Below are 19827 nucleotides of genomic sequence, written 5' to 3'. Positions count from 1 at the left end.
AGCAACATCAGGCCCTCCGTTTCCTCCTCCACTGCCAGAAGGAGCCGTCTGGCTGGTCCATGTGCTGGATCACAAACTCCTAGGACCTCATGTATATTCACCTCAGACATCGCAAACCTCACTGAAGAACACGCTGGCCGTCGTGTGGGTGTGGCCCGGAACCCAGAGTGGGAGTGTTGGTGAATTTTTGCCGCGGAGGAGACGAGTGTGCGCAAGCTCAACCTTGGTTCAGGCTTCGACAAAGCTCTGCGGCGTCACCAACGACGCAGGCGCATCGCATCTACCTGCTCGCCCATAGGTGGTGCGAACCGTTGGGCTTTATTCCATGGAAGGCTGCATCTCACTGAACTGCCTGTGATCTGGTTCGTCCCGAGCCGCAAGCCCAATCTGAAGCTGGCGAGTGTCGAAAGGGGGACTACCTGAGCGGGGTCATCTCGATCGATTACACGATAAAACCCGAAATCTGGAAAACCGACGTAGCTTCTGGTGAATCACCACTGCCTGATTGAGAGAGAGAGGAAAGCACCCATGGGAGCAACGCCTCGCCAATACCTCCCGACTCACCCGTTGTTATTGCCAACAGAACACACACACTCAGCTGGTTTCTCCAAAATCCCACAGGAAATCTGGTCCCCCATCCATAACTATTGCGAGCCTTGCTCTCATATTCTCTAACCAGCCGTTATAACCAGTCTCTCCTACCCGTACTACCATCCTGACTACCACCACAACTACCACGGTAGTCGCCCGACGACCAAGAACGGCCGCGCCACGAATAATTCCCTCACGAGCAATCCTCGTCTGTCCTCTTCAACATCACCACTACTGCTACCAAACCAATCTGCAAGAGAGACAGGCGCTTTTACCCACCACTCCCACACGCGACACAGCTGTCCTTTGGGACAACTACCCACAATGTCGCTCATCACGTTTCCGTCCAACTGCTACCACCTTGTCATGCGCCAGCAGCCTCGTGAGGCCCTGGTTGTGGCTAAGGGGAAAGAGAAGGCACGCAAGGCTGTGGATGCACCACCCATTGTTGAGCTTCTTGTCAAGAACAGCGTCGATCCTCAGAGGAACTTCCTCCAGAACCCCTACCTGTTTATGGTCGTCAGTCTGTACAAGGCAGATCGAGATGAGTCGTTGCCTGGAAACGAGTCTCTGACAGGCACTCTGTCATCATCACTTCACCGCCTGAAAGACAACGGCAATACCGACGTCGGTTTCTTCGTGTTTGGCGACATCTCTGTCAAAATGTTAGGAACCTACCGACTACACTTTCGCCTGTACGAGTTCAGCATGGACAGACATGAAGCTCAGTATCTGATGTCCATCACCAGCGACAAATTCAGTGTCCTGGCACCTAAAGACTTCAAAGGTATGGAAGAGTCAAGTGGTCTCTCCCGAAACATCGCGGATCAGGGTGTTCGCCTCCGCCTGCGCAAGGAAGCCCGGACTGCGGCCAGCAACAAGCGCTCGTACCCTTACGATAGCCCCATTGGCATCACACCCGCTCGTCCACACATGCCCAACGACTATTCCTCTTCATACGAGGGTGAACATTCACCGGTAAAACGAGAGAGCACGTACAACCCCGCCAGCCATTCTGACGTATCTGTCCATCCTTCCATGGAGCAGTCATACGGTGTCCAGCCTCCTTACAAACGTGCCTTCCCGTCATACCCTTCTGTCGGACAACCGGCTTCTGTCGCCGCCCCTTACAGCATGATGGGACCGTCAGGCATGATCGGACACCACTCCAGTCTTGTCAGTCCTCCTGGACTTCTACCATCGAACAGCTCCGCAACGTATCCTGTTGACAACCTGAGCATCTATGGCAGCTCCGCATACCCAAATGCCGGTTCTACCTACCAGAGCGCTGGCGCCCCATACCAGGGCGCCGGCTACTCCAGCTTGTTCTACACCAACTACGATGGCAGCATCCAGCGTTAGGGACGGCAGCTTTTACCGAGGCCAGATGAACATCGACCAAGGGACTAGGTTGTTTGGTTACAAATGGCGTTAATGGCGTACAACATGGGCTGCATACTGGCTGGGATTAATTACTTCACTCTCCCCGGCTGATTCAGCATTGCAAGGTGTTCAGAGCAGCATAATGGAAACTGGCGTTCAGGTGTCAAGGGAAGATGAACAGCCTCTCGGCACACTACGATACTAGGCGCTCACCTGGGTTAGAAACTTAATTTCGCTGTTTTACGAAGATACACCGGACGCCACACAAGGACACTGGTGGTTGACATTGCATATAGAAAAAATCGAACCTTAGTTGGAGGCGGGGTTCAATCAAACCTCATGATGTCGTCTATCACGCTATGGATACGAGCAGCATTGGCAAACTGACGTTATCAGTGACCAAAAAAACCATCATTTTTCGACAAGCAGGATATGTGCGCGCAAACCACCCTGACTATTGACTTGTTACAACTTCACACAGCGCTTGCCAATCTTCATGATCGCCTCAGCAATTACAAGGCACTCGCCCGATCTGCGACGAGCCCAATCGGTAGAAGTCCAGGCAACCCATGTCCAACACCTGCACACTTCATCTACGTAACTTTACCCGACAATAACGACACTTAAGCCCCCCTGTTTCTCGATTTTCAACCCTTTTCTTCTGCGGTGACATCTGACACGCTACTGACACGCAGGCTAATCACGATCAGCAGCCCACTACGGGGCGCCACATCATCTCGGCGCCGCCCTATCAGCAGCCCAATCACCCATGAGTTTGAATCCAGCCCATTGCTGCCAGGACCTGCTAACACGTGAGATGAATGCACTCGCCGCACTGCAGTACGAGCTATGCGCGTCTCGCAACGGCGCTCTTTGTCCTGACAGGCTCGGAGCAGCTACCGGCCGACAGCAAGCGCGTCTCCATAACCGTGTAAGGCTTTGGAGAGCCAAGAAGTGGTGCGGCTGCGGGCCTCCCGGTGCCTTTCCAGAATCCTCAGCGTGAAGCAGGGCCAAGAAGACTGCATGCAAGCATAGGTGCGTGCGTGCGTGCGTGCGTGCGTGCATGCGTGCTGCAAGCGACCTCTCGACGTATCCGCTAGAAGAGGAATTCAACGCCGAGGAAACGACCTAGCAGCGCGCAAGTGCAGCGTAAGGTGACATGTCATCGCCTTTCGGCACGTCTGTTTGCATGCATGGGGGTATGCAACGCCCGCACGCGTCTCTTCATCCTCGGTGCAAATAAACTTTGCTGGTGCGCCGCCGACGCGCGCCACACAGGCCGCTAGTGATGCAAACAAGCACAGGAAGGGGTTGGCGTCGCCTGCAACTGTCAGACCATGCTGAAGCGGCAGGGCGAGCGACGCCGCGATCGTCATGAGTGGCCTCGGCTGTGTGTGCGCTTGGAGGGGGTGCCGGATGGCGCGCATGCGCTGACGGTCATGTGATTTAGCGCTGAACTTCCGGTGTTTGAGATGGAGGGGGCTGGATTGTGGTGGGATGCGCGACTTGGCGGAGATAGGGGAGTTGATTGGAACGGAGGAGATGAAGCTGGAGAGAACATGTCGCGGTTTTTCGCGATGTGAGGTCAGGGAGTCAGGCGAGACACGCATGTGAAAGGTTTAGGTTGGGCGTTTGGAGATTCGATTCTTACTACACCGAAGGCTGAGTTGAAGACTCAACGTGTAACGTCCCTCAAATTCCCAAGCAGCTCGAGACGCAGTACAACAAAGCTCCAACGACCGTAACTATTCTTATTGGTCAATGATTCAACTGACCTCATTTCCTTTGAACGCTGCGTCTCAATATGGTCGTGGTGTTTGTGTCGTGGGAATCGCCTCCACTGACAGCGTGCACTTTGTGCCTGCCCCAGTTGATCGGACTATTAATGATACTTCGCGTTCACAGATCCGTACTTGATACCGTTGACCGTCAAGGAGTACTCGATGGTAGACTCTACAGAGATCTCCATGTCAAACTCCAGCTTGTGGCACGCAACACCGGAAGGGCTGTACATGAGTTGGAACTCTCTCTCCGGAACCATGCTCAAGTCAACATCTAGAGTAGCGAGTGTGTACACAGTCTGAATTCAGTAAGCCAAGTTGCGGTAGAAATCAATACGTGCCATACCTTGTCTGAAGCACGAGTGGCAGGTTTGTCCGCATCAGAAGCCATAAGCTCGATAGAAGAGTGCCTCTTATTGCCGACCCAAATGTGCTGGCCGAATGTCGTGCTCGCATGGGAGACTTCAGAAGTCGAGAGGTCCTGACCCTTCTTTAGGCCCCAAGCCATCTGGTCACGAGCCTTCTTTTGACCACTGAACGGACAAATATATGCATCGATCTCCTTGTGTTGCTTGGCATCGAACGGCCTGCTGCATTCAGTACCGTAGTTCCTGCGACACTTGCGATTCTTGATGTGCTTACGGCCGTCTCCCTCGAGGCCTTTGGCTGCTGCGCCACGAACAACTGCGGACCAACTGCCATAGTCATCAGCCTGGGAGTAGGATAAAAAGAGATCAACTTACGCATTAGCAGGGCGGATTGCTTGAAGACCGTTGAGCTTCGCGAATGCCTTGATCTTCTCGTACATGTAGGGAGACTCAGAGAAGCCGCCGACCATGATGAGGTGCTTCACAAAGATCAGCAGTCGGCATGAGTGCTGACTTTATCACGCGTACCTTGAGTTGAACTTTGCCGCTGCACCGAGCTTGCTGTATTTGACCTAGGATAAGCTCGTATGTGCGACGAAGAGGAAATTCGAACATCTCTTGCATATCCTCCCTATAGTATCCCTGCGTCAGTTTGTAGATATGGAGAACATAGGCGAACTTACGAAGTGATCACAATCTCTCCATCAGATATACCCCGAGACTCATCATCGTCGACTGCACTCAGAGGAGTAGGAAGACGCAGGTAGCTGGTCTCAGTTCCACAGAACCCGCTCTTGGCTTCCAACACAAAGTCTTGCACCATTTGACCCAGCTTCTTGGACATTGAAGTGCGAGGAATTTCGTCGCTCCTGCAGCCCGCGACCTTAACGAAGTCAGCAGTACCGAGGCGGCGCTCCAACCATTTGAGGAAACCTCGCTCGACGAAGCTACCACCACACTGATCGCCGTCGCCAACAGTGGCCTCTTCCAGAATTGTTGGATTAAGCTCAGCAACAATATATGAGATCAGATCGACGGTACCGCCTCCCATGTCGCACACAATGAAGCCGTCACCAAGAGCGAATTGTTCATCTTGAGCACTGCCTCGGAGCGACTGGATAGTGTAGGTAGCCGCAGCTTCTGGTTCAGTGATTGTGATGGTTCTTTTCAGCTTAGGAAACGAAGAGTTGTCGAACCCTGCCATGCGAACAGCTTGGTGCGTGCGAGCCTTAGCAGCATCGGACCAGACTGCAGGGACGGTGATGACCAGAGTGATAGGCAATGTCCTCCAAAGCTCCTCACCATACTGGGTATCGAGGTTTTTGATCAGATGGCCCTTGACTTGCTCAAGAAAGTCCGCAACAATATCGACAGGCTGTTTGAGCGTGACTCGGGTGTTTGCGACTAGCTCTCGCTGGATTCTCGCTGCCTCGCCAGCCTGGGGTGAGTCAAGTTCCAACTTTGTCCACATATGGCGCTGAGCATTTGTTGGAATGAGTGAACCCCACTTCATGCCATCCGAAAGGTATGCGATCTCGCTTGGGACTTTCTCCTTTGTGCCGATCTTAGTATGACGAGACGGCCAGTCCTTGATGACTTCGATATGCTTTTCGAGCGCGCCAGCGTCAGATGTCTCGCAGAAAGACACGCCTAAACAGTCAGAATATGCCAGCAACGACAACAGCAAGGGTCTCTGTTTACCTGTGTACGTGGTGCCATAGTCTAGCCCGATGACAAGGCGATTACCCAACATACTGAAGATTGTCGATGCGGTAGTTTTGTGTGAGAATAGACGTCAAATTTGCAGGTGAGAGAGTGGTGAGAGGAGTGTGGAAGTTCGTGGAAGGCGAGGGGCAGCGTCTGAAATCTCTTCAAGCCGGTGAAGTGAAGGTGAAGAGGTTTTTTTCCTCGGCGGCCTATTGTGATATCTTTGGGCACGCCTTCTTGGGCTTCCAACGTTACCCCACTCTTCTACACAGTTAAATCAATTCGCTCCCCAGACCATGCTGGCAGTCTAAGCTAATGTTAAGACTCGTCTATACAAAAGCCGTAAGTCCGCCACCGTCATCAGTAACTACCAATCACTCACAAGGAACTTGTAGCTCGACTTCATCATGGGAACTTCCAAGCAAGTCGGCCCTCCTACCGACTTTCCCAGTACCCACGGCAACAGCTTGCTAAAACCCAACGGCGACCCAGCTTCCAAGACACGAGCCAATGGCGACAAAGGCGAAAGAGTGGACGTCGATATGAAGGATACCATCGCTATCTTGGAGGCTGAGCTTATCAGCTGCGAGGATGAGCTCAAACAAACGCGAGAGAAGTACACGATGCAGAAGATCAAGAGGGAAAAGCTTGAAAATGAATGGAGCATCCAAAATGATGCTTTGAAGAAGGGTGAAGCGGATCGCGAGTGTTATGCCGAAATTATAGATCAAGTGCTGAAGGAGTGCACGATCCCGTACGCCAAACAACATGGGATCTCGCCAGAGAAATGGTCGAGAGAATCTTTCGATGACGTCATGGCACTTCTGGGTCGCGATGCTCTGAATGCTAAATCGCTGCAAGATCAGGTACAAGGTCTGCGAGCGGAGCGACAAGTCTTGCAAAAGGAGGTTGGAGCTTTGCAGAACGACATGTTGGCCAAAGTCAAGAAGATCCAGACTGTGAACGATGAGGCGTTCGCGCAGGAATTCCGCAACATCACCTCCCTCATCAAGACGCTGAGCCGTGAGGTTCGCTACACCAGCCAGGAGAACATCGTTGACATCCTCGCCTCCGGAACGTTGCTCACTGATGTGTCCCGAGCCCATTGGGACAGGCGAGCCAACAGGAAGTCCCTGACTGAAGCCTGGTTCTGGTCCGTCCTGGTCGACAACGTCTTCCGATCTCCCTTCGCATCTTTTGGAGAGCGATGCGACATCCTAAGTGCAGTCTGGCAGTCCTTGTTCGAGGACCAACACTGCAACGGTTGGCCAACTCCCACGGCCCTGTCCGAAACATGGCGCCACACAACGATGGATCAAATGGTGGAAAAGATCGAACAAGATGTTGACGGTGCTAAGCAGCTGAAGCAGCAGTACCGATACCTTCAAGAGGACATCGTCGAATTTCGCAATAGCATCATCATGTCGCTGCAATCAGGATTGTCGAAGGAGTCCTCTACGAAACACTCACCGAAGATCATACAACTTGTCGACAAAGCTTTCGCTCTGGCAACCAAGATGAGCGTCCAGCGTGCACGCCTCCAAGTCACCTACCCCAAGGTTGGAGAGAACTTCGACGAGCATGTGATGGCGCCCCTCTCAAGCGTAGACGGCGACCACACCGAAAATGGCGTTGTGGCATTCATTGTGAACCCAGGCCTCACGAAGTGGGGAGATGCACATGGCAAGAACCTTGACCATCGCTACGACATTCTGCCGTCTCTGGTACAGCTGGAGAGGCAGGTGCCAAAGGAGACGATCGATTCTGCCAACGCTGACGTTGTGAAGCGTAAAGCGTAAAGCGTAAGCAGCATTCAAAGGAGACCATTCGGTCAAGATGGTTATGGCACAGCAACAGCGACGTGTCAAGCCATGTGGAAGGACAGCAGCAAAGACTACGAGCAGCGGGAAGTACTGGTTTTTTTCTTTTCGATCAGAGATGTAGGTAGATGCGTGTCGAATGACACTTACAACATGTTCTCCAAGTCGGAAACAGGAAGTAGATAGACCTCCTGCACAGCAGTAGCTCGACTCAATGACGAGCAAATGAAAGGCTTCGCACGATTTGCATTGCAGGTTGGGAGTTGTGGACTGTGACGAACAGATGATCGATCGTGATCTACGCGGAAGTGCACGTTCACGACCGAGTCGCGCCATCCCAAGTTGGGTCCTAGCTCGAACGCGTCCAGTGCACCACTCAACATGGCAGCGTCACGATCTCGTGCAGGTACCCGCGCCAAACCACACAAGCCGCTCTCCTCGCGCCCTCAGTGCTCGAAAGCTCTGCCTCTCCCCCGTTCTGGCATGTTCACGACGCAATGACCCTCGACCGATCTTGAACCTCCCCGCAAACCTCTTTACGCGTCTTTCCGGCGCGACTTTCTGCAGATTACGCACGCTGGGCCCGCCCGTCCACACCACACACCGCAAACATGTACCTCCCACGGAACCTCATAGCGCACCTCTACCAGAACCTTATAAAACGAACACACGCCGCCGCCCCGCCTGTCCTCCTCCTCGTTGCCCTCGAACCAGACGCGCTTTGTGCGTGTCGAATCCTCACCGCGTTACTCAAGCGCGACTACATACCACACAAGATCCAACCCATTGCTGGCTATGGCGATCTATCACATGCAGCAGACAACTTGGTGCGGCCCATGCGGACAACAGAGGGTGGCAGTGGGGGCGTTGTTGTGTGTTTGGGTGTAGGAGGCATGATCGACATGGAAGAGATGCTGGGCATGGATGTTGATGAGAACGGCCAGGGTGGTACCGGAGATGTCGAGGTCTGGCTTCTCGATGCGAGACGGCCGTGGAACCTGGCGAACGTGTTCGGCACCCCACTCGGCGAGGACTCGACCACAGGGGAGCTGTTACGGCGGCAACCTGGGGTGGAGAAGGGTAGGATAATGCAATCGTACCAGGGTCCAAGAGGGGGGATAATTGTTTTCGACGATGGCGACATCGAGGAAGAGCTCCAGGCAGAAAGAGCAGCCTACTGCGGGCTCGAGGAGATGCCTGAGGTTGGAGAAGACACAGGCTCAGATGACGAATCGGACGACCATGACGAGGATGCACCATCTTCTGGTCAGCCAACAAAGAAGAGGAAGTCTTGGAGCGACAGAGAGGATTCAGACGAAGAAATGTCCGACGACGAGCGGCCACGGCAGAGGTTAAGAAGTAATTCGGTACGGCAGCTCAGCACGACTTGAAATCAACACTGACACTCTGCCAGGGGGGTTCAATACCATCATCCCCAGATCCAAGACCAGCGCGGCGAGGCCTGATGATCGAAAACCAGCTTGGTGGATCGTCTGACTTTTCGCGATCAGACTCACGTAGCCGCTCAGCATCTCCGTCGATAGTGGCGCCAAAAGCCCAGTCTGTCAAGAGCTTACGGAAACAGCTCATGACAATGCGAAACAAGTACACCGGCGTGCTCGACAAATACTACCAACTCGGCGCCTCGTACGCTGAGCCCGTCTCCTCTCTCGTTTACGCTCTGGCATCGGAACTCGGTCGCGAAGACAACGATCTCCTCTGGAATGCAATAGTGGGTGTCAGCAGTTTGGAGCTGTACGGGAGAACAGGCAGCGGCGTTGGCCTAAACCCTCTCTCTGCAGCTGGTGGCTCCGCAGGATGGAACGGCAACCGAGGAGAACAGATCAGATCAGTCTTCAGGGACGAAGTGCGCCGTCTCAACCCCGTCACAGATCCTCAAGGTGTAGCTCGCGATGCGAGCCTGGGCGACTCGAGTGGCGTTATTCCCACAAGTGCACGCTCAGCAACAGACAAGTCAATACGACTGTCACCTGAGCCTCGCTTCCTCCTCCTACGGCATTGGTCTCTTTACGAAAGCATGCAACACTCGCCCTACCTCTCGGCCAGACTTCACATGTGGAGCGAGCAAGGGCAAAAGCGACTGAACAAGCTGCTGGCGAAGATGGGCGTCTCTCTTTCCGAATGCAAGCAGAATTACACACACATGGACATGGAACTCAAGCGCGGGTTACGAGAACGACTACTGAAGTTCGCGCCGCAGTACGGCCTCGACGGCCTCGTTCCACCACCACCACGAAGCGGCGATATGAAGGATGGCTGGGGCTTTGTACGCTGCTGGGGCTGGAAGGCCTGTCTCTCCGCCGTCGATGCTTCCGTAATCTTAGGCGCCATTCTCGAGGTTGGGGACGCGAAGTCCCTCTCCCAATCTTCCTTCGAACCCACCAATTTTGTCGGCACAAACGACCACGGCGACACCACCGCAGCAGCCACACAAGAAGAACAAGATGAGGCACAAGAACACATTGCCTCCCGGTTCTGGACCGCCTACGACGCCCTCGGCCAAATCGACAAGCTTGTCCAACACATCTCCACAGCCCAGCATCTCCATCGCGCCATCCTCCGTACAGGAACAGCACTTATAGAAAAGAAGCAGATCAGACACTTGCGAGCCTTCCGGATGGCCGTTGTCAAAGAAGGACCGGACGTTCAACTCTTCACACATCCCGGCGCACTCACCAAACTCGCACTATGGATAGCCGAAGCAATCGTCGAGCTGAACGGCACGAAGGGCAAGAACCGCGGTTCGGAGCTGGTCATGGCCGGTCTCGATGACAGTCGAGGATTGTACGTTGTCGTCGGTCTAGGCGGTGGCGGTGCGACCGAGTCCGCAAAGGAAAGACTGCAGAAACGAGAGAAGAAGGCGAAAGAGAAGGAGGAGATGCAAAGAAGGAAGGAAGCCGAAGTAAAGAAGAAGAGAGAAGCCAAACGCCAGCGGCTCGAAGCCGCCGGCCTAGATGAGGATGAAGTCGAAGACGACACCGAGGAAGAGGACGACGACGAGTCAGAGGAAAGCGAGAGCGAAGACGAGGACGACCAGAAGTCTGGATCAGGGCGCAACAGGTTCGGCAACGCCTTCCAAGAAGTCGTGCGCGAGACCGGTGCGAGAGTCAGGATGGACAGCTTCGAAGCCTGCGTCATCGAGATCAGAAAAGAAGATCTCAGCGGCTTCCTCGAGCGCTTAAGTATGAAGGCTGTTGTTGGGTAGAGTAGATTGCATGTAAGCATTACAGTAGCCGCACTGCTTTTGCTTTCGAATAGTAGGGTGGGTGGATCTCTGAGGTACGGTTGTTGGTTCAGCATCACACGGGCACGACACGGCATGGCATGGCATGGTTTGGCATGGTTTGGCATAGCACAGCGCAAGACATGCAGCGATTTTCTTGTTTCCGACACTCACGTGGCAGGCAATGGACGATATCACTGATCTTATCCATTTCATCTTTTGGCATCTTGATTACATACTTCATCTCATGTCTGCACCGCGCGGCGCATACACGCTCTAGCAACTATTTCAAGTACACAGTACTGCGTCTCTCTCTCTCTCTCTCTCTCTCTTTTTCTTTTTTCTTTTGCTTTTCAGATTTTTTCCTTTTCTTTTCTTCGTTTCAATTTCGCGGCTTCGTCACTGTGGAATTCCGCATGGCTGTGTGGAAAGAGTGAACATCCACATCCACATCCACATCCACACACAAACACACACCAGGCCTATCCTTTCCTTTCCTTTCCTTTCCTTTCCTTTCCTTTCCTTTCCTTTCCTTTCCTTTCCTTTCCTTTCCTTTCCTTTCCTTTCCTTTCCTTTCCTTTCCTTTCCTTTCCTTTCCTATCCCTCCCATCCCATCCCTCCCATCCCATTCCAACATCCCCGCCAGAGCCGGATGACCAAAGAGCCAGAAACACCGCGCACACCGCGAGAACCAACACAACGTCTCGCCCCGGAGCTAGACGCTTACGCTCGGGTCGCTGTCCCGGCTGTCGTCCTCCCTCGGGTAAGCAAGCGTGCTGATACAGCTGCGGGGGAAAGAGAGAGAGAGAGAGGGGGGGGGGGCTACATGGCGCTTGGGCATGGTGTTGGCACGACGATGGGGGGGGGGATGCCCGAGACGCGAGGCTCTACGAGTTGCGCCAAGTTCGAGTGTGAATTTGGTGCAGGCGAAGAGGTAGAATTTGTACACAGAGTTTTTACTTGCCTAGTCCTCTTGGCCAGGTAGTGTAGGTCTGTTCTCTACTGCGATGGAGTTCGACGTGCAGGGTAGAGGTGCTCGTCACAACGCAAGAGCAGCGATACTGAACCGCCAGATTTGTCATTTTGAGAAGCTTCACTCCTCGTCGTTCATTACAAAGGGCTATGAAAAGATAGTTCTGGGTATCAATAATCTTAAATCCATCACTCTGGGGGCAAGAGAGGCATGGCATTCCTCATACATCCCGCGAATCCTTGACCAGCGTATCCGTGCTGCTGGCGCGATCGTCTCTCAACGACCGCTTTGGCTTGAGCGTCGCCCACCCGCTCAGTCTGTCGCCTCCACCCTCGACTTTGACGTGGATGTGCGTCTCGACCTGTATGTCGCGGCCCTCTGCATCACTCGAGCCTCGCGAGCCGCTACCCGAGCCTCTGGTCGTGGTCGCTAAAGGGTAGTCGCCGTTGTGGGAAGGTAGGGGTCGGCTTCGTGCGCTGCCGATGGTCGGGTAGATGCGTGGCGTGCCTCCGGTGTCGCGGCGGTGCGAGGAGAAGACGCCCGGTAGGTATTTAGCCATGAGGGGCCGGAGGAGAGGGAGACACGAGCAGATGATGCCGACGTTGGCTTCGACGGAACTCCATGTGGCGGCAGCAGGGTTGTCGTAGCTTTGGTCCTTGCTGTTGGATATAGCGACCAGTGATTGGAGTCGCAGAATGGAGACGATGCAGACACTGTACAACGTTAGCGTTAGGAGCTGAAACGTAGTCATGCGGTGTTTTGTGAGAGTGGAGGTAGTACAACGCTGCATACACTCTTCTCACGGGTGTACAAGAAGGTGTAGGTGCAGGCGGTGAAACGCCTCGGCCCCGCCACGCGACCAACGAGTGTATGGAGATTAGGAAGGTGTTGCTTACAATCCACCGACTGCGAAGATTGCGATCAAAGCTGACTTTTGTCGCTTCCCGAGCTGCAGGCGTTGGATAACAGGCATGGGAAGAACGACGGTGGCGAAGTCGGTCAAAATGTTGATGGCGGCGTTTGTGAACCACATGGCGAACTGATCGATGCAGCGCGCGCGTTCCTTTGTCCAAAAAGCTTGCACCGGCACGCAAGCAAAGATGCTGCCGAAGACAGTCCATATAGTGTAGCATATGACTACAGCGAAGACACACCAGCATGCGACTCGAAACTTCCGGGTCGGGAATACTCGGTGGTATTGCAAGAGGATGGAGCCCTTGGTGAGCCCAAGTGACAGGTAGTATGCGATGAGGGAAGCCCAAAAAGCCTGGCGCGTGTTAGGATTTACCAGAAGAAAGTGTCACGATGTTGGGTACCTTTGACACTTTCACATTGTCATCCCAGGAGAGAGTGTCGGCATGCTGGCCCATGCCCCATCTTGCTTCTGCTTCGATTTAGCCATGGTTCCATAGAACCTTTCAAGATACGCACGGTATGCAATGCAAATAGTAAGGCAGATAGAGAAGAGCTGAGAGCTTGTTAGAGCTGGATGACTGATTTCATCGCTGTATGAGCACTTACCGATGCCACTATGATGAGATGGTCTTCAATACCAGGAGCGCGGACGATGAACCACCGAGTGTACAATCTCAAGACCACACTGAAGAAGGCAATGACCGTGAACGCGATGGAGATATCAAAAGCCTGTCGGCCACGAGGATTCTCGCCAGGTACAACAGCCATTGCGAGGTTTTCAATTGCGGCAAAGAGGTGCCGACAACATGTGAGTCTTGAACGGGCCCGGATTCCTCGGCAAGATTGGAGGCTAAAGCTTGCGTGTCGTGCGTAATCCTGCTGGTCGTGCGTAACCTTGCTGAGGAGCAACGTTCAGGTCTGTTTAGGCACCCGCCAATTGCTGGGGTGTGCAATGTTTAAGACATCATCGGATGGTTGATGTGAAATTTGTGGAGACAGGGCAGGGCCGCAGGGGCTATGTTGCAACGTGCACAGTGCGACGTAGTGGAACGAGGACCCTACTAGGTGCATGTAGTCGAGTTCTATACCGGAGCTTGCAGTTCTTTCTTCTTTGCTTCTATTGGTGGGGTGCATACACACACAGCTTGAGAGCATACATGATCGAGCATATGCTGAGCAAAAGCTACATCGCTTAAGCCGAGTTATTTGCCTCTGCTGCGCAAGGTGATCCGTGGTGTTCATAACGTGGCGAGTTATTGTGGGTTGCCTACGCGTTGTGGGTCAGATCAGCGGATACTCCATTAACGTTCAGGAGGCCATTTCGAGTATCTTAAGGACCATACCGCTTCTGGCCCATCAGACAAGGTCGTACCTAGCCAGCGGGTCCAGGATGGCGCAGATCCAGCCCGCCCTTGAAAGATCGGCTGCACGAGGTTGCACGACCCTAGACTCGTGGGTAGTCGAAGACTTTGGAACGCTTCAGGCCGACGTACGCAAGACTTCGAATGTGCAAGCCACAGCGACAAATTGTAACCACTGCATGAGTGGTAATGGATAGCTCGGAAGCCTCACTTCGTTCCTTAGATTGGCCTCCATCCCGTAGATTCGTTACGACTGCAACCAATGAGCAGCGACCATTAGCGAGAGTGAGGCCCACTCATGTTCTCGCCGGCATCTTTGAGCGATGAAGCGGTAGGGAGACGAGGGTTGGTTCCTAGGAGTTTCACATGCTTCTGGAAACAGAGCGGGCGCGCACGCAACCACAAGATGAGTGATGGCCTTGCTCAGTCGTCGATGCTGTCGCGCTCGTCTGAACGGCACATTGGCTGCTGAGCGAATTGCTGTTTTGAAAGTATGGGTCAAATCTGCGCAAGCAGGGATGCTCCCATTGCTGATTGTGTACGCGATGTTGACCCGCGATCCCGGTGGTCCTAGCATCAAGACAGCCGAAGGTGCCGACGGGCGCTATGCTTCTGACAGCAAGGTGAATTATTTGATCCCTGACGTTTGACGAATAGGATGGGATTTGAGAGGTCTGTCGGGTTCAGGCGAGCCGCATCGGAACAGGGGCTGCAGGCTGAAAAATCTTGCAGAATCCTTCGCGTCACATCTTGCGACGTTTGTAGTCATGCCTCGGCCAGAAAGTCATGCGTTGCAAGTCACATCGACTAGAAAACGGGTGCTGAAGGTCGTGCAGATGGACAGTCTGCTGATCAGATAAGATGTTGTTGTAGCGTGAGTGGCATGGCGAGCTGCGTACAGTTTTGGCGGGACGGCGATGGCATGTTTGGCTTCTGGAAATATGGGTTCGATGTCTGTTCAGGATTCCTCTTTAGGCGTGGGGGCGGAAATAACATGGGGAGCGGGCAGTTTGCCGCGCCGCCTCTCTTTTTCTTTCTGTAGTCCACCAAATCTCGACAAGACCACTCTGCGTTGGGGCCGTCCTTGAGTTTCGTTGCAACGATGCTCACTGAAGATTCGCCAGGACGCAGAGGAGCTCTGACGTGTGCTGACGTGAGGTTCGAAGCTACATGGGCCACGCAAGAGCTGCTGTCGGTGCGCGCGATGCCGTGCAGGGCGAGCTGCTACGCCCAGCTGAAGACAAGCATGCTCTTGGCGTATGCTGTTGCGAGGGGCCACGTTGGAGAGACCACGGGAGGGTTGTTTGGCGGTGGAATTGTGTTGGTCTTGGTGATCTCGTGACAGCGCGCCCACGTGCGGCGCGGGGCTTGTTTGGACGCGCTAGCAGGCTAGCAGGCTAGCAGCCTAGCAACCACTAGCGCAAGGCTGCCTCGTCCGAACACAAACATGACGATGGCGCCTTCCCTTGCATCTACCGACAACGAAGTCGCCAGGGTCCTTCACTGCCCGCCTGCCCGCCTGCCCGTCTGCCCGTCTGCCCCACGCGAACCTGTAGATGAACCGCGGCTCCCAGAAACACCGTGCGCCCTTTGGCCCTCTCAACACCCTCGCGTCTCCCCAGAAGCCAGCTTTTGCCCCGCTCGACACGTCCGAGTGCCCCGTCTACGACGACTCCGGCTCGCCCCTCGACACGCCCGAGTTCTCCTTCCACGGCGACTCCAGCTCGCTCTTCGACCAAGCCTCGAGCCCCTACGCCCCTCCGCCCCCGCTCCGTCCCCCCACAACGCGCGACATGGTGCGCGAACGAGAGCCGACTGCGCTGCCGCCGCGCCCCGAGCCGCCCAAGCCGCCCAAGCCGGCACCCTCTGCTGCCAACATGCAGGAGCGAATCACAGCCCCGCAGTTCGGCCAGGCCAGCCCGCTGCGCAACCCGCTGCGCCACCCGCCGAAGCAGGACAAGCCAAAGCACTCGCATCTGTTCAACGTCCCCAGGCCTGGCCAGCCGAGGCCAGAGCACCACCAGGCCCCCGCCCGCGTACCCAACCCACAGGCGCTTCCATCGTCCAAGCCGCCGCCCTCTGTCCCCGCCCAGCCGAGGCCCGCTGCAAGGGTCGATGCTTTCGGCCGTCCGCTCGACCATGACCTGTTCGAGATCCCCGCCAGCAGCTTCCACCCGCGACAGTCCCACAGCGTCGCCGTACCGCGACCCTACAACCCACCCGCGCACACCGTCCAACCACCCCCACGCTCTCTCTACTCCTCCATAGGCCACAACAACGGCTTCCAGCCCGTGAACAAGGGCACACACAACCCCCTGCAAGACCCACGCCAGACCGTCATCCTCGATGACCAAGACGACTTTGATCCCGACGCTGCCGTCTTCTCGGAACGCGGGCGGTTCGGCGCGCCTGATCTGAACGCCTACGTCGACCAGGGGCAGGCCAGCGAGAACATCAAGGCCCTTCTCGAGGGCGCCCTAGACGAGGACGAGGAGAAGATCCCGCGCACGCGAGGCCGGAAGAAGAAGAAGGCTGCCGACGCTGCCAGCTCGCTCGCTGACCGGCTCAAGGCGCTGCAAGTCAAGGACGACGAGCCCAAGCTCAAGCCCGAGGCTGAAGAGGAAGAGGCCGACGACGACGACGAGGATGACGGCTTCGTCGACGGCCTCAAGGTCAATCTGCTGCCACATCAGGTCGATGGTGTCGCGTGGATGATCGAGAAGGAGACGGGCGCACACAACAAGCGTGGGAAGCTGCCCAAGGGTGGCATCTTGGCCGACGACATGGGTCTGGGCAAGACTGTGCAGTCCATGGCCCTCATTCTCTCGAACCCGCGGCCCGAGAAGGGCGCGGAGCCCGAGAACAAGAAGAACAAGATCCTGGATGTCGTTGGCAAAGGCACCCTCGTCGTGGCTCCTCTGGCGCTCATCAAGCAATGGGAGTCGGAGATCAACACCAAGGTTGCCAAGACGCATGCCTTGAACGTCCTGGTCCACCACGGTCCCAACCGCACAAAGTCAGCCGACAAGTTGAAGCAGTACCATGTTGTCATCACCACCTACCAAGTCCTTGCGTCCGAGCATGCACAGTGCGGTGATGGTCCAGATGGCCTCAAGAAGGGCTGCTTTGCTGTGCACTGGTACCGCGTGATGCTCGATGAGGCACACACCATCAAGAACCGCAACGCAAAGATGACAAAGGCTTGCTACGAGGTCCGCTCGCACTACCGCTGGTGTCTGACTGGTACGCCGATGCAGAACAACCTTGATGAGCTGCAGAGTTTGATCAAGTTCCTCCGCATCCAGCCTTACTGCGACATGTCGAGCTGGAAAGACTCCATCACTGGCCCCATGAAGAACGGACGGGGCAATCTTGCCATGCGCCGATTGCAAATCTTCCTCAAGGCCTTCATGAAGCGTCGCACAAAGGACGTCCTCAAGAAGGACGGCGCGCTAACCTTTGGAGGCAAGGCCAAAGATGGCGCGGACAAGCCAGCCTTCCAGATTGTTGCACGAAACGTCGAGACCATCATAGGAGAATTCACGGCGAAAGAGCGCGCGTTCTACGACCGTCTGTCTACGCGAGCCCAGGACCGCCTCGAGGAGCTTATGGGTGGTGAAAAGCAGGATTACATTGGAGCTTTGGTGTTGCTGCTTCGTCTACGACAAGCTTGCAATCACCCCAACCTCACGAAGAGCAACGTGAAAGACGACAAAGATGCGCTGACCACGGGATCGAAGCAGGGAACCCAGACCGGCTTCCAGACTCCACGCAAGGCTTCGAGAGACGACGAAGCCGATGACCTTGCGGACTTGCTCGGTGGCCTGAGCGTTGCGACCAAGCGTTGCGATCTGTGCCAACGAACTCTGAACCGCGACAATGCTGCCAACGGAGCTATTCGATGCAACGATTGTGAGAGCGATCTCAATGCTTCTTCGAAGAAGGCAGAGAAGCATAAGAAGAAGCACAGCAAACACAAGCACAAGCCTAGCAAGGAGAGGAAGCTTTCCCAACCACCAACTGTCCAGAACGATGATGACGATGATGACGATGAAGACGAGGACGATGTCGTTCGACCCGCAAAGCCGTCTCGACAGCGCCGCGTTGTCGTTGACAGTGACGACGAAGAGGAAGAGGGCGAGTGGCTTGTGCCCGAAGACCAACAACACTCTGAAGACCTCGGCAAGGCTGGTGGCACAGATGACGAGGACGCCGAAGGTGGCGGTGACACATTAGCATCCATCGACTCTCAAGCATCTGTGAGTGTCGATGAGAGCACAAGTAACCTCGACTCCTTCATCGTGCATGACACTGACAGCGAGGAGGAGGCACCGGTCGTCCGCAGGAAGTTGTTCACAAAAGACAAACCACGGACGGTCAACCTCATCTCTGACAACGAAGACGATTCAGCGACAGAGGTAGAGTCGGCCTCGGAGTCAGGTTCTGATGACGAAGACGACGCGTCTCAGACTGAAGAATCAGATGACGGCTACCACGCTTCAGACTTGGTCCCATCAACAAAGATCCGCCAGCTTCTCCAAATCCTCGAGAAAGAGACTCCAGAGCACAAGGTCATTGTCTTCTCACAATTCACCTCCATGCTCGACCTCATTGAGCCGTTCCTCAAGCGCGCCGACTTTAGCTTCACCCGCTACGACGGCAGCATGCGCAACGATCTCCGCGAAGCGAGCTTGCAAAAGCTGCGCGAAGACAAACGGACACGTGTTTTGCTTTGCAGTTTGAAGTGCGGAAGCTTGGGTCTCAACCTCACAGCCGCCAGCCGCGTGGTCATCATGGAGCCCTTCTGGAACCCCGTAAGCTCTCTTTTTTCCCTCTGCCAAAATACTTCCAACTAACACATGTCAGTTCGTCGAGGAACAAGCAATCGACCGCGTCCACCGCCTCAACCAGACCGTCGACGTAACCGTCTACCGTCTTTCGATTCACAACAGCGTCGAAGAGCGCATCCTCGAGCTGCAGGAAGCGAAGCGCAAGCTCGCCCAAGCAGCCATCGAGGGCGGCAAGGCCATCGGCAAGCTCAGCATGAAGGACATTCTCAACCTCTTCAAGCGCGAGGCAGAGTACGACCACACGCACATGGACGCCGCCGGCCCGGAGCAGGACATCTTCACTAAGCGGAGGGTGCTTGAGGGCGGCGCTGAGATGGGCGCGCGAGGCGAGACGACGGCGCCCCGTCCTGCACGCAAAGCGGGCAGTCTGGGCTTCAGCAAGAAGAGGAATGAGGACAGTGTGTATGGTAGGCGCTGAGGCGGTTGTAGATGATACACATGTATGCTTTTTCCATGATTGATGACGGGGTGTTTGGTGTAGCATGGTTGGTTGGATACAGGCGTTTGGTTGGGTACGCTAGTCATGGCTTGCTAGCATGGGTAGATGGCGCTCACGTCCAGATCGCAGCAGTCACCGACGTTCTGCTGGTCAAATATTTCTCTCCCTGTATTTATTGTATTCGATAACCCTCTCTCTCTCTCTGCATCTGCTTACCGACCGACCGACCGAACGACCGTTCGCCGAGTCGCGCGTCTCCATCGACGTTGCTTGCTTCGTTGCTTGGAATGGTCGTACATGAATTGCATCGACACTCTCTTCCCTTCTCTTCTCTTCGCCTCGCTCGCCTGCAGAAAACAAAGCAGGTAACGGCGGACGCGAGACGGTGAATGTAT

At 55.0% G+C, this 19827-nt stretch overlaps 6 protein-coding genes across 6 annotated transcripts, besides 12 other annotated features; 4 read left to right on the top strand and 2 right to left on the bottom strand.

Moving 5' to 3' along the window:
- Positions 1-915: 915 nt before the first annotated feature.
- On the top strand, positions 916-1953 carry EKO05_0005745 (uncharacterized protein; the record flags this gene model as incomplete). The annotated part of the gene is made up of 1 exon (XM_038945823.1): positions 916-1953. One exon carries the CDS (start codon positions 916-918, stop codon positions 1951-1953), a length of 1038 nt encoding a protein of 345 aa, XP_038798763.1.
- Positions 1954-3009: 1056 nt separating this feature from the next.
- Positions 3010-3045: a tandem repeat.
- An 811-nt stretch (positions 3046-3856) lies between these two features.
- On the bottom strand, positions 3857-5876 carry EKO05_0005744 (uncharacterized protein; the record flags this gene model as incomplete). Its single annotated transcript, XM_038939843.1, has 6 exons — positions 3857-4054; positions 4102-4450; positions 4499-4602; positions 4652-4754; positions 4807-5773; positions 5825-5876. The coding sequence occupies 6 exons, from the start codon at positions 5874-5876 to the stop codon at positions 3857-3859; spliced, it is 1773 nt and encodes a 590-aa protein (XP_038798762.1).
- Positions 5877-6237: 361 nt separating this feature from the next.
- Positions 6238-7629, top strand: EKO05_0005743 (uncharacterized protein; the record flags this gene model as incomplete). The annotated part of the gene is made up of 1 exon (XM_038945822.1): positions 6238-7629. One exon carries the CDS (start codon positions 6238-6240, stop codon positions 7627-7629), a length of 1392 nt encoding a protein of 463 aa, XP_038798761.1.
- A 632-nt stretch (positions 7630-8261) lies between these two features.
- EKO05_0005742 (DNA replication initiation factor cdc45) lies at positions 8262-10876 on the top strand (the record flags this gene model as incomplete). The annotated part of the gene is made up of 2 exons (XM_038939757.1): positions 8262-9017; positions 9065-10876. 2 exons carry the CDS (start codon positions 8262-8264, stop codon positions 10874-10876), a joined length of 2568 nt encoding a protein of 855 aa, XP_038798760.1.
- A 101-nt stretch (positions 10877-10977) lies between these two features.
- Positions 10978-11026: a tandem repeat.
- Positions 11027-11201: 175 nt separating this feature from the next.
- Positions 11202-11226: a tandem repeat.
- Positions 11227-11331: 105 nt separating this feature from the next.
- Positions 11332-11358: a tandem repeat.
- Positions 11359-11379: 21 nt separating this feature from the next.
- Positions 11380-11493: a tandem repeat.
- Positions 11494-11527: a tandem repeat.
- Positions 11528-11687: 160 nt separating this feature from the next.
- Positions 11688-11706: a tandem repeat.
- Positions 11707-12087: 381 nt separating this feature from the next.
- EKO05_0005741 (uncharacterized protein) lies at positions 12088-13550 on the bottom strand (the record flags this gene model as incomplete). The annotated part of the gene is made up of 5 exons (XM_038939619.1): positions 12088-12580; positions 12764-13134; positions 13184-13251; positions 13299-13335; positions 13389-13550. 5 exons carry the CDS (start codon positions 13548-13550, stop codon positions 12088-12090), a joined length of 1131 nt encoding a protein of 376 aa, XP_038798759.1.
- A 2096-nt stretch (positions 13551-15646) lies between these two features.
- Positions 15647-15684: a tandem repeat.
- Positions 15685-15699: 15 nt separating this feature from the next.
- Positions 15700-19411, top strand: EKO05_0005740 (uncharacterized protein; the record flags this gene model as incomplete). Its single annotated transcript, XM_038939797.1, has 2 exons — positions 15700-18957; positions 19010-19411. The coding sequence occupies 2 exons, from the start codon at positions 15700-15702 to the stop codon at positions 19409-19411; spliced, it is 3660 nt and encodes a 1219-aa protein (XP_038798758.1).
- Positions 16759-16807: a tandem repeat.
- Positions 18175-18211: a tandem repeat.
- Positions 19412-19646: 235 nt separating the features above from the next.
- Positions 19647-19678: a tandem repeat.
- Positions 19679-19746: 68 nt separating this feature from the next.
- Positions 19747-19776: a tandem repeat.
- Positions 19777-19827: the final 51 nt, after the last annotated feature.

This window comes from Ascochyta rabiei, chromosome 9 (assembly GCF_004011695.2).
Source record: "Ascochyta rabiei chromosome 9, complete sequence".
In the NCBI taxonomy this organism is placed as follows: Eukaryota; Fungi; Ascomycota; class Dothideomycetes; order Pleosporales; family Didymellaceae; genus Ascochyta; species Ascochyta rabiei.
Note: the sequence above shows the minus strand (reverse complement) of the source record. Positions and strands in the feature narration are given on the sequence as shown.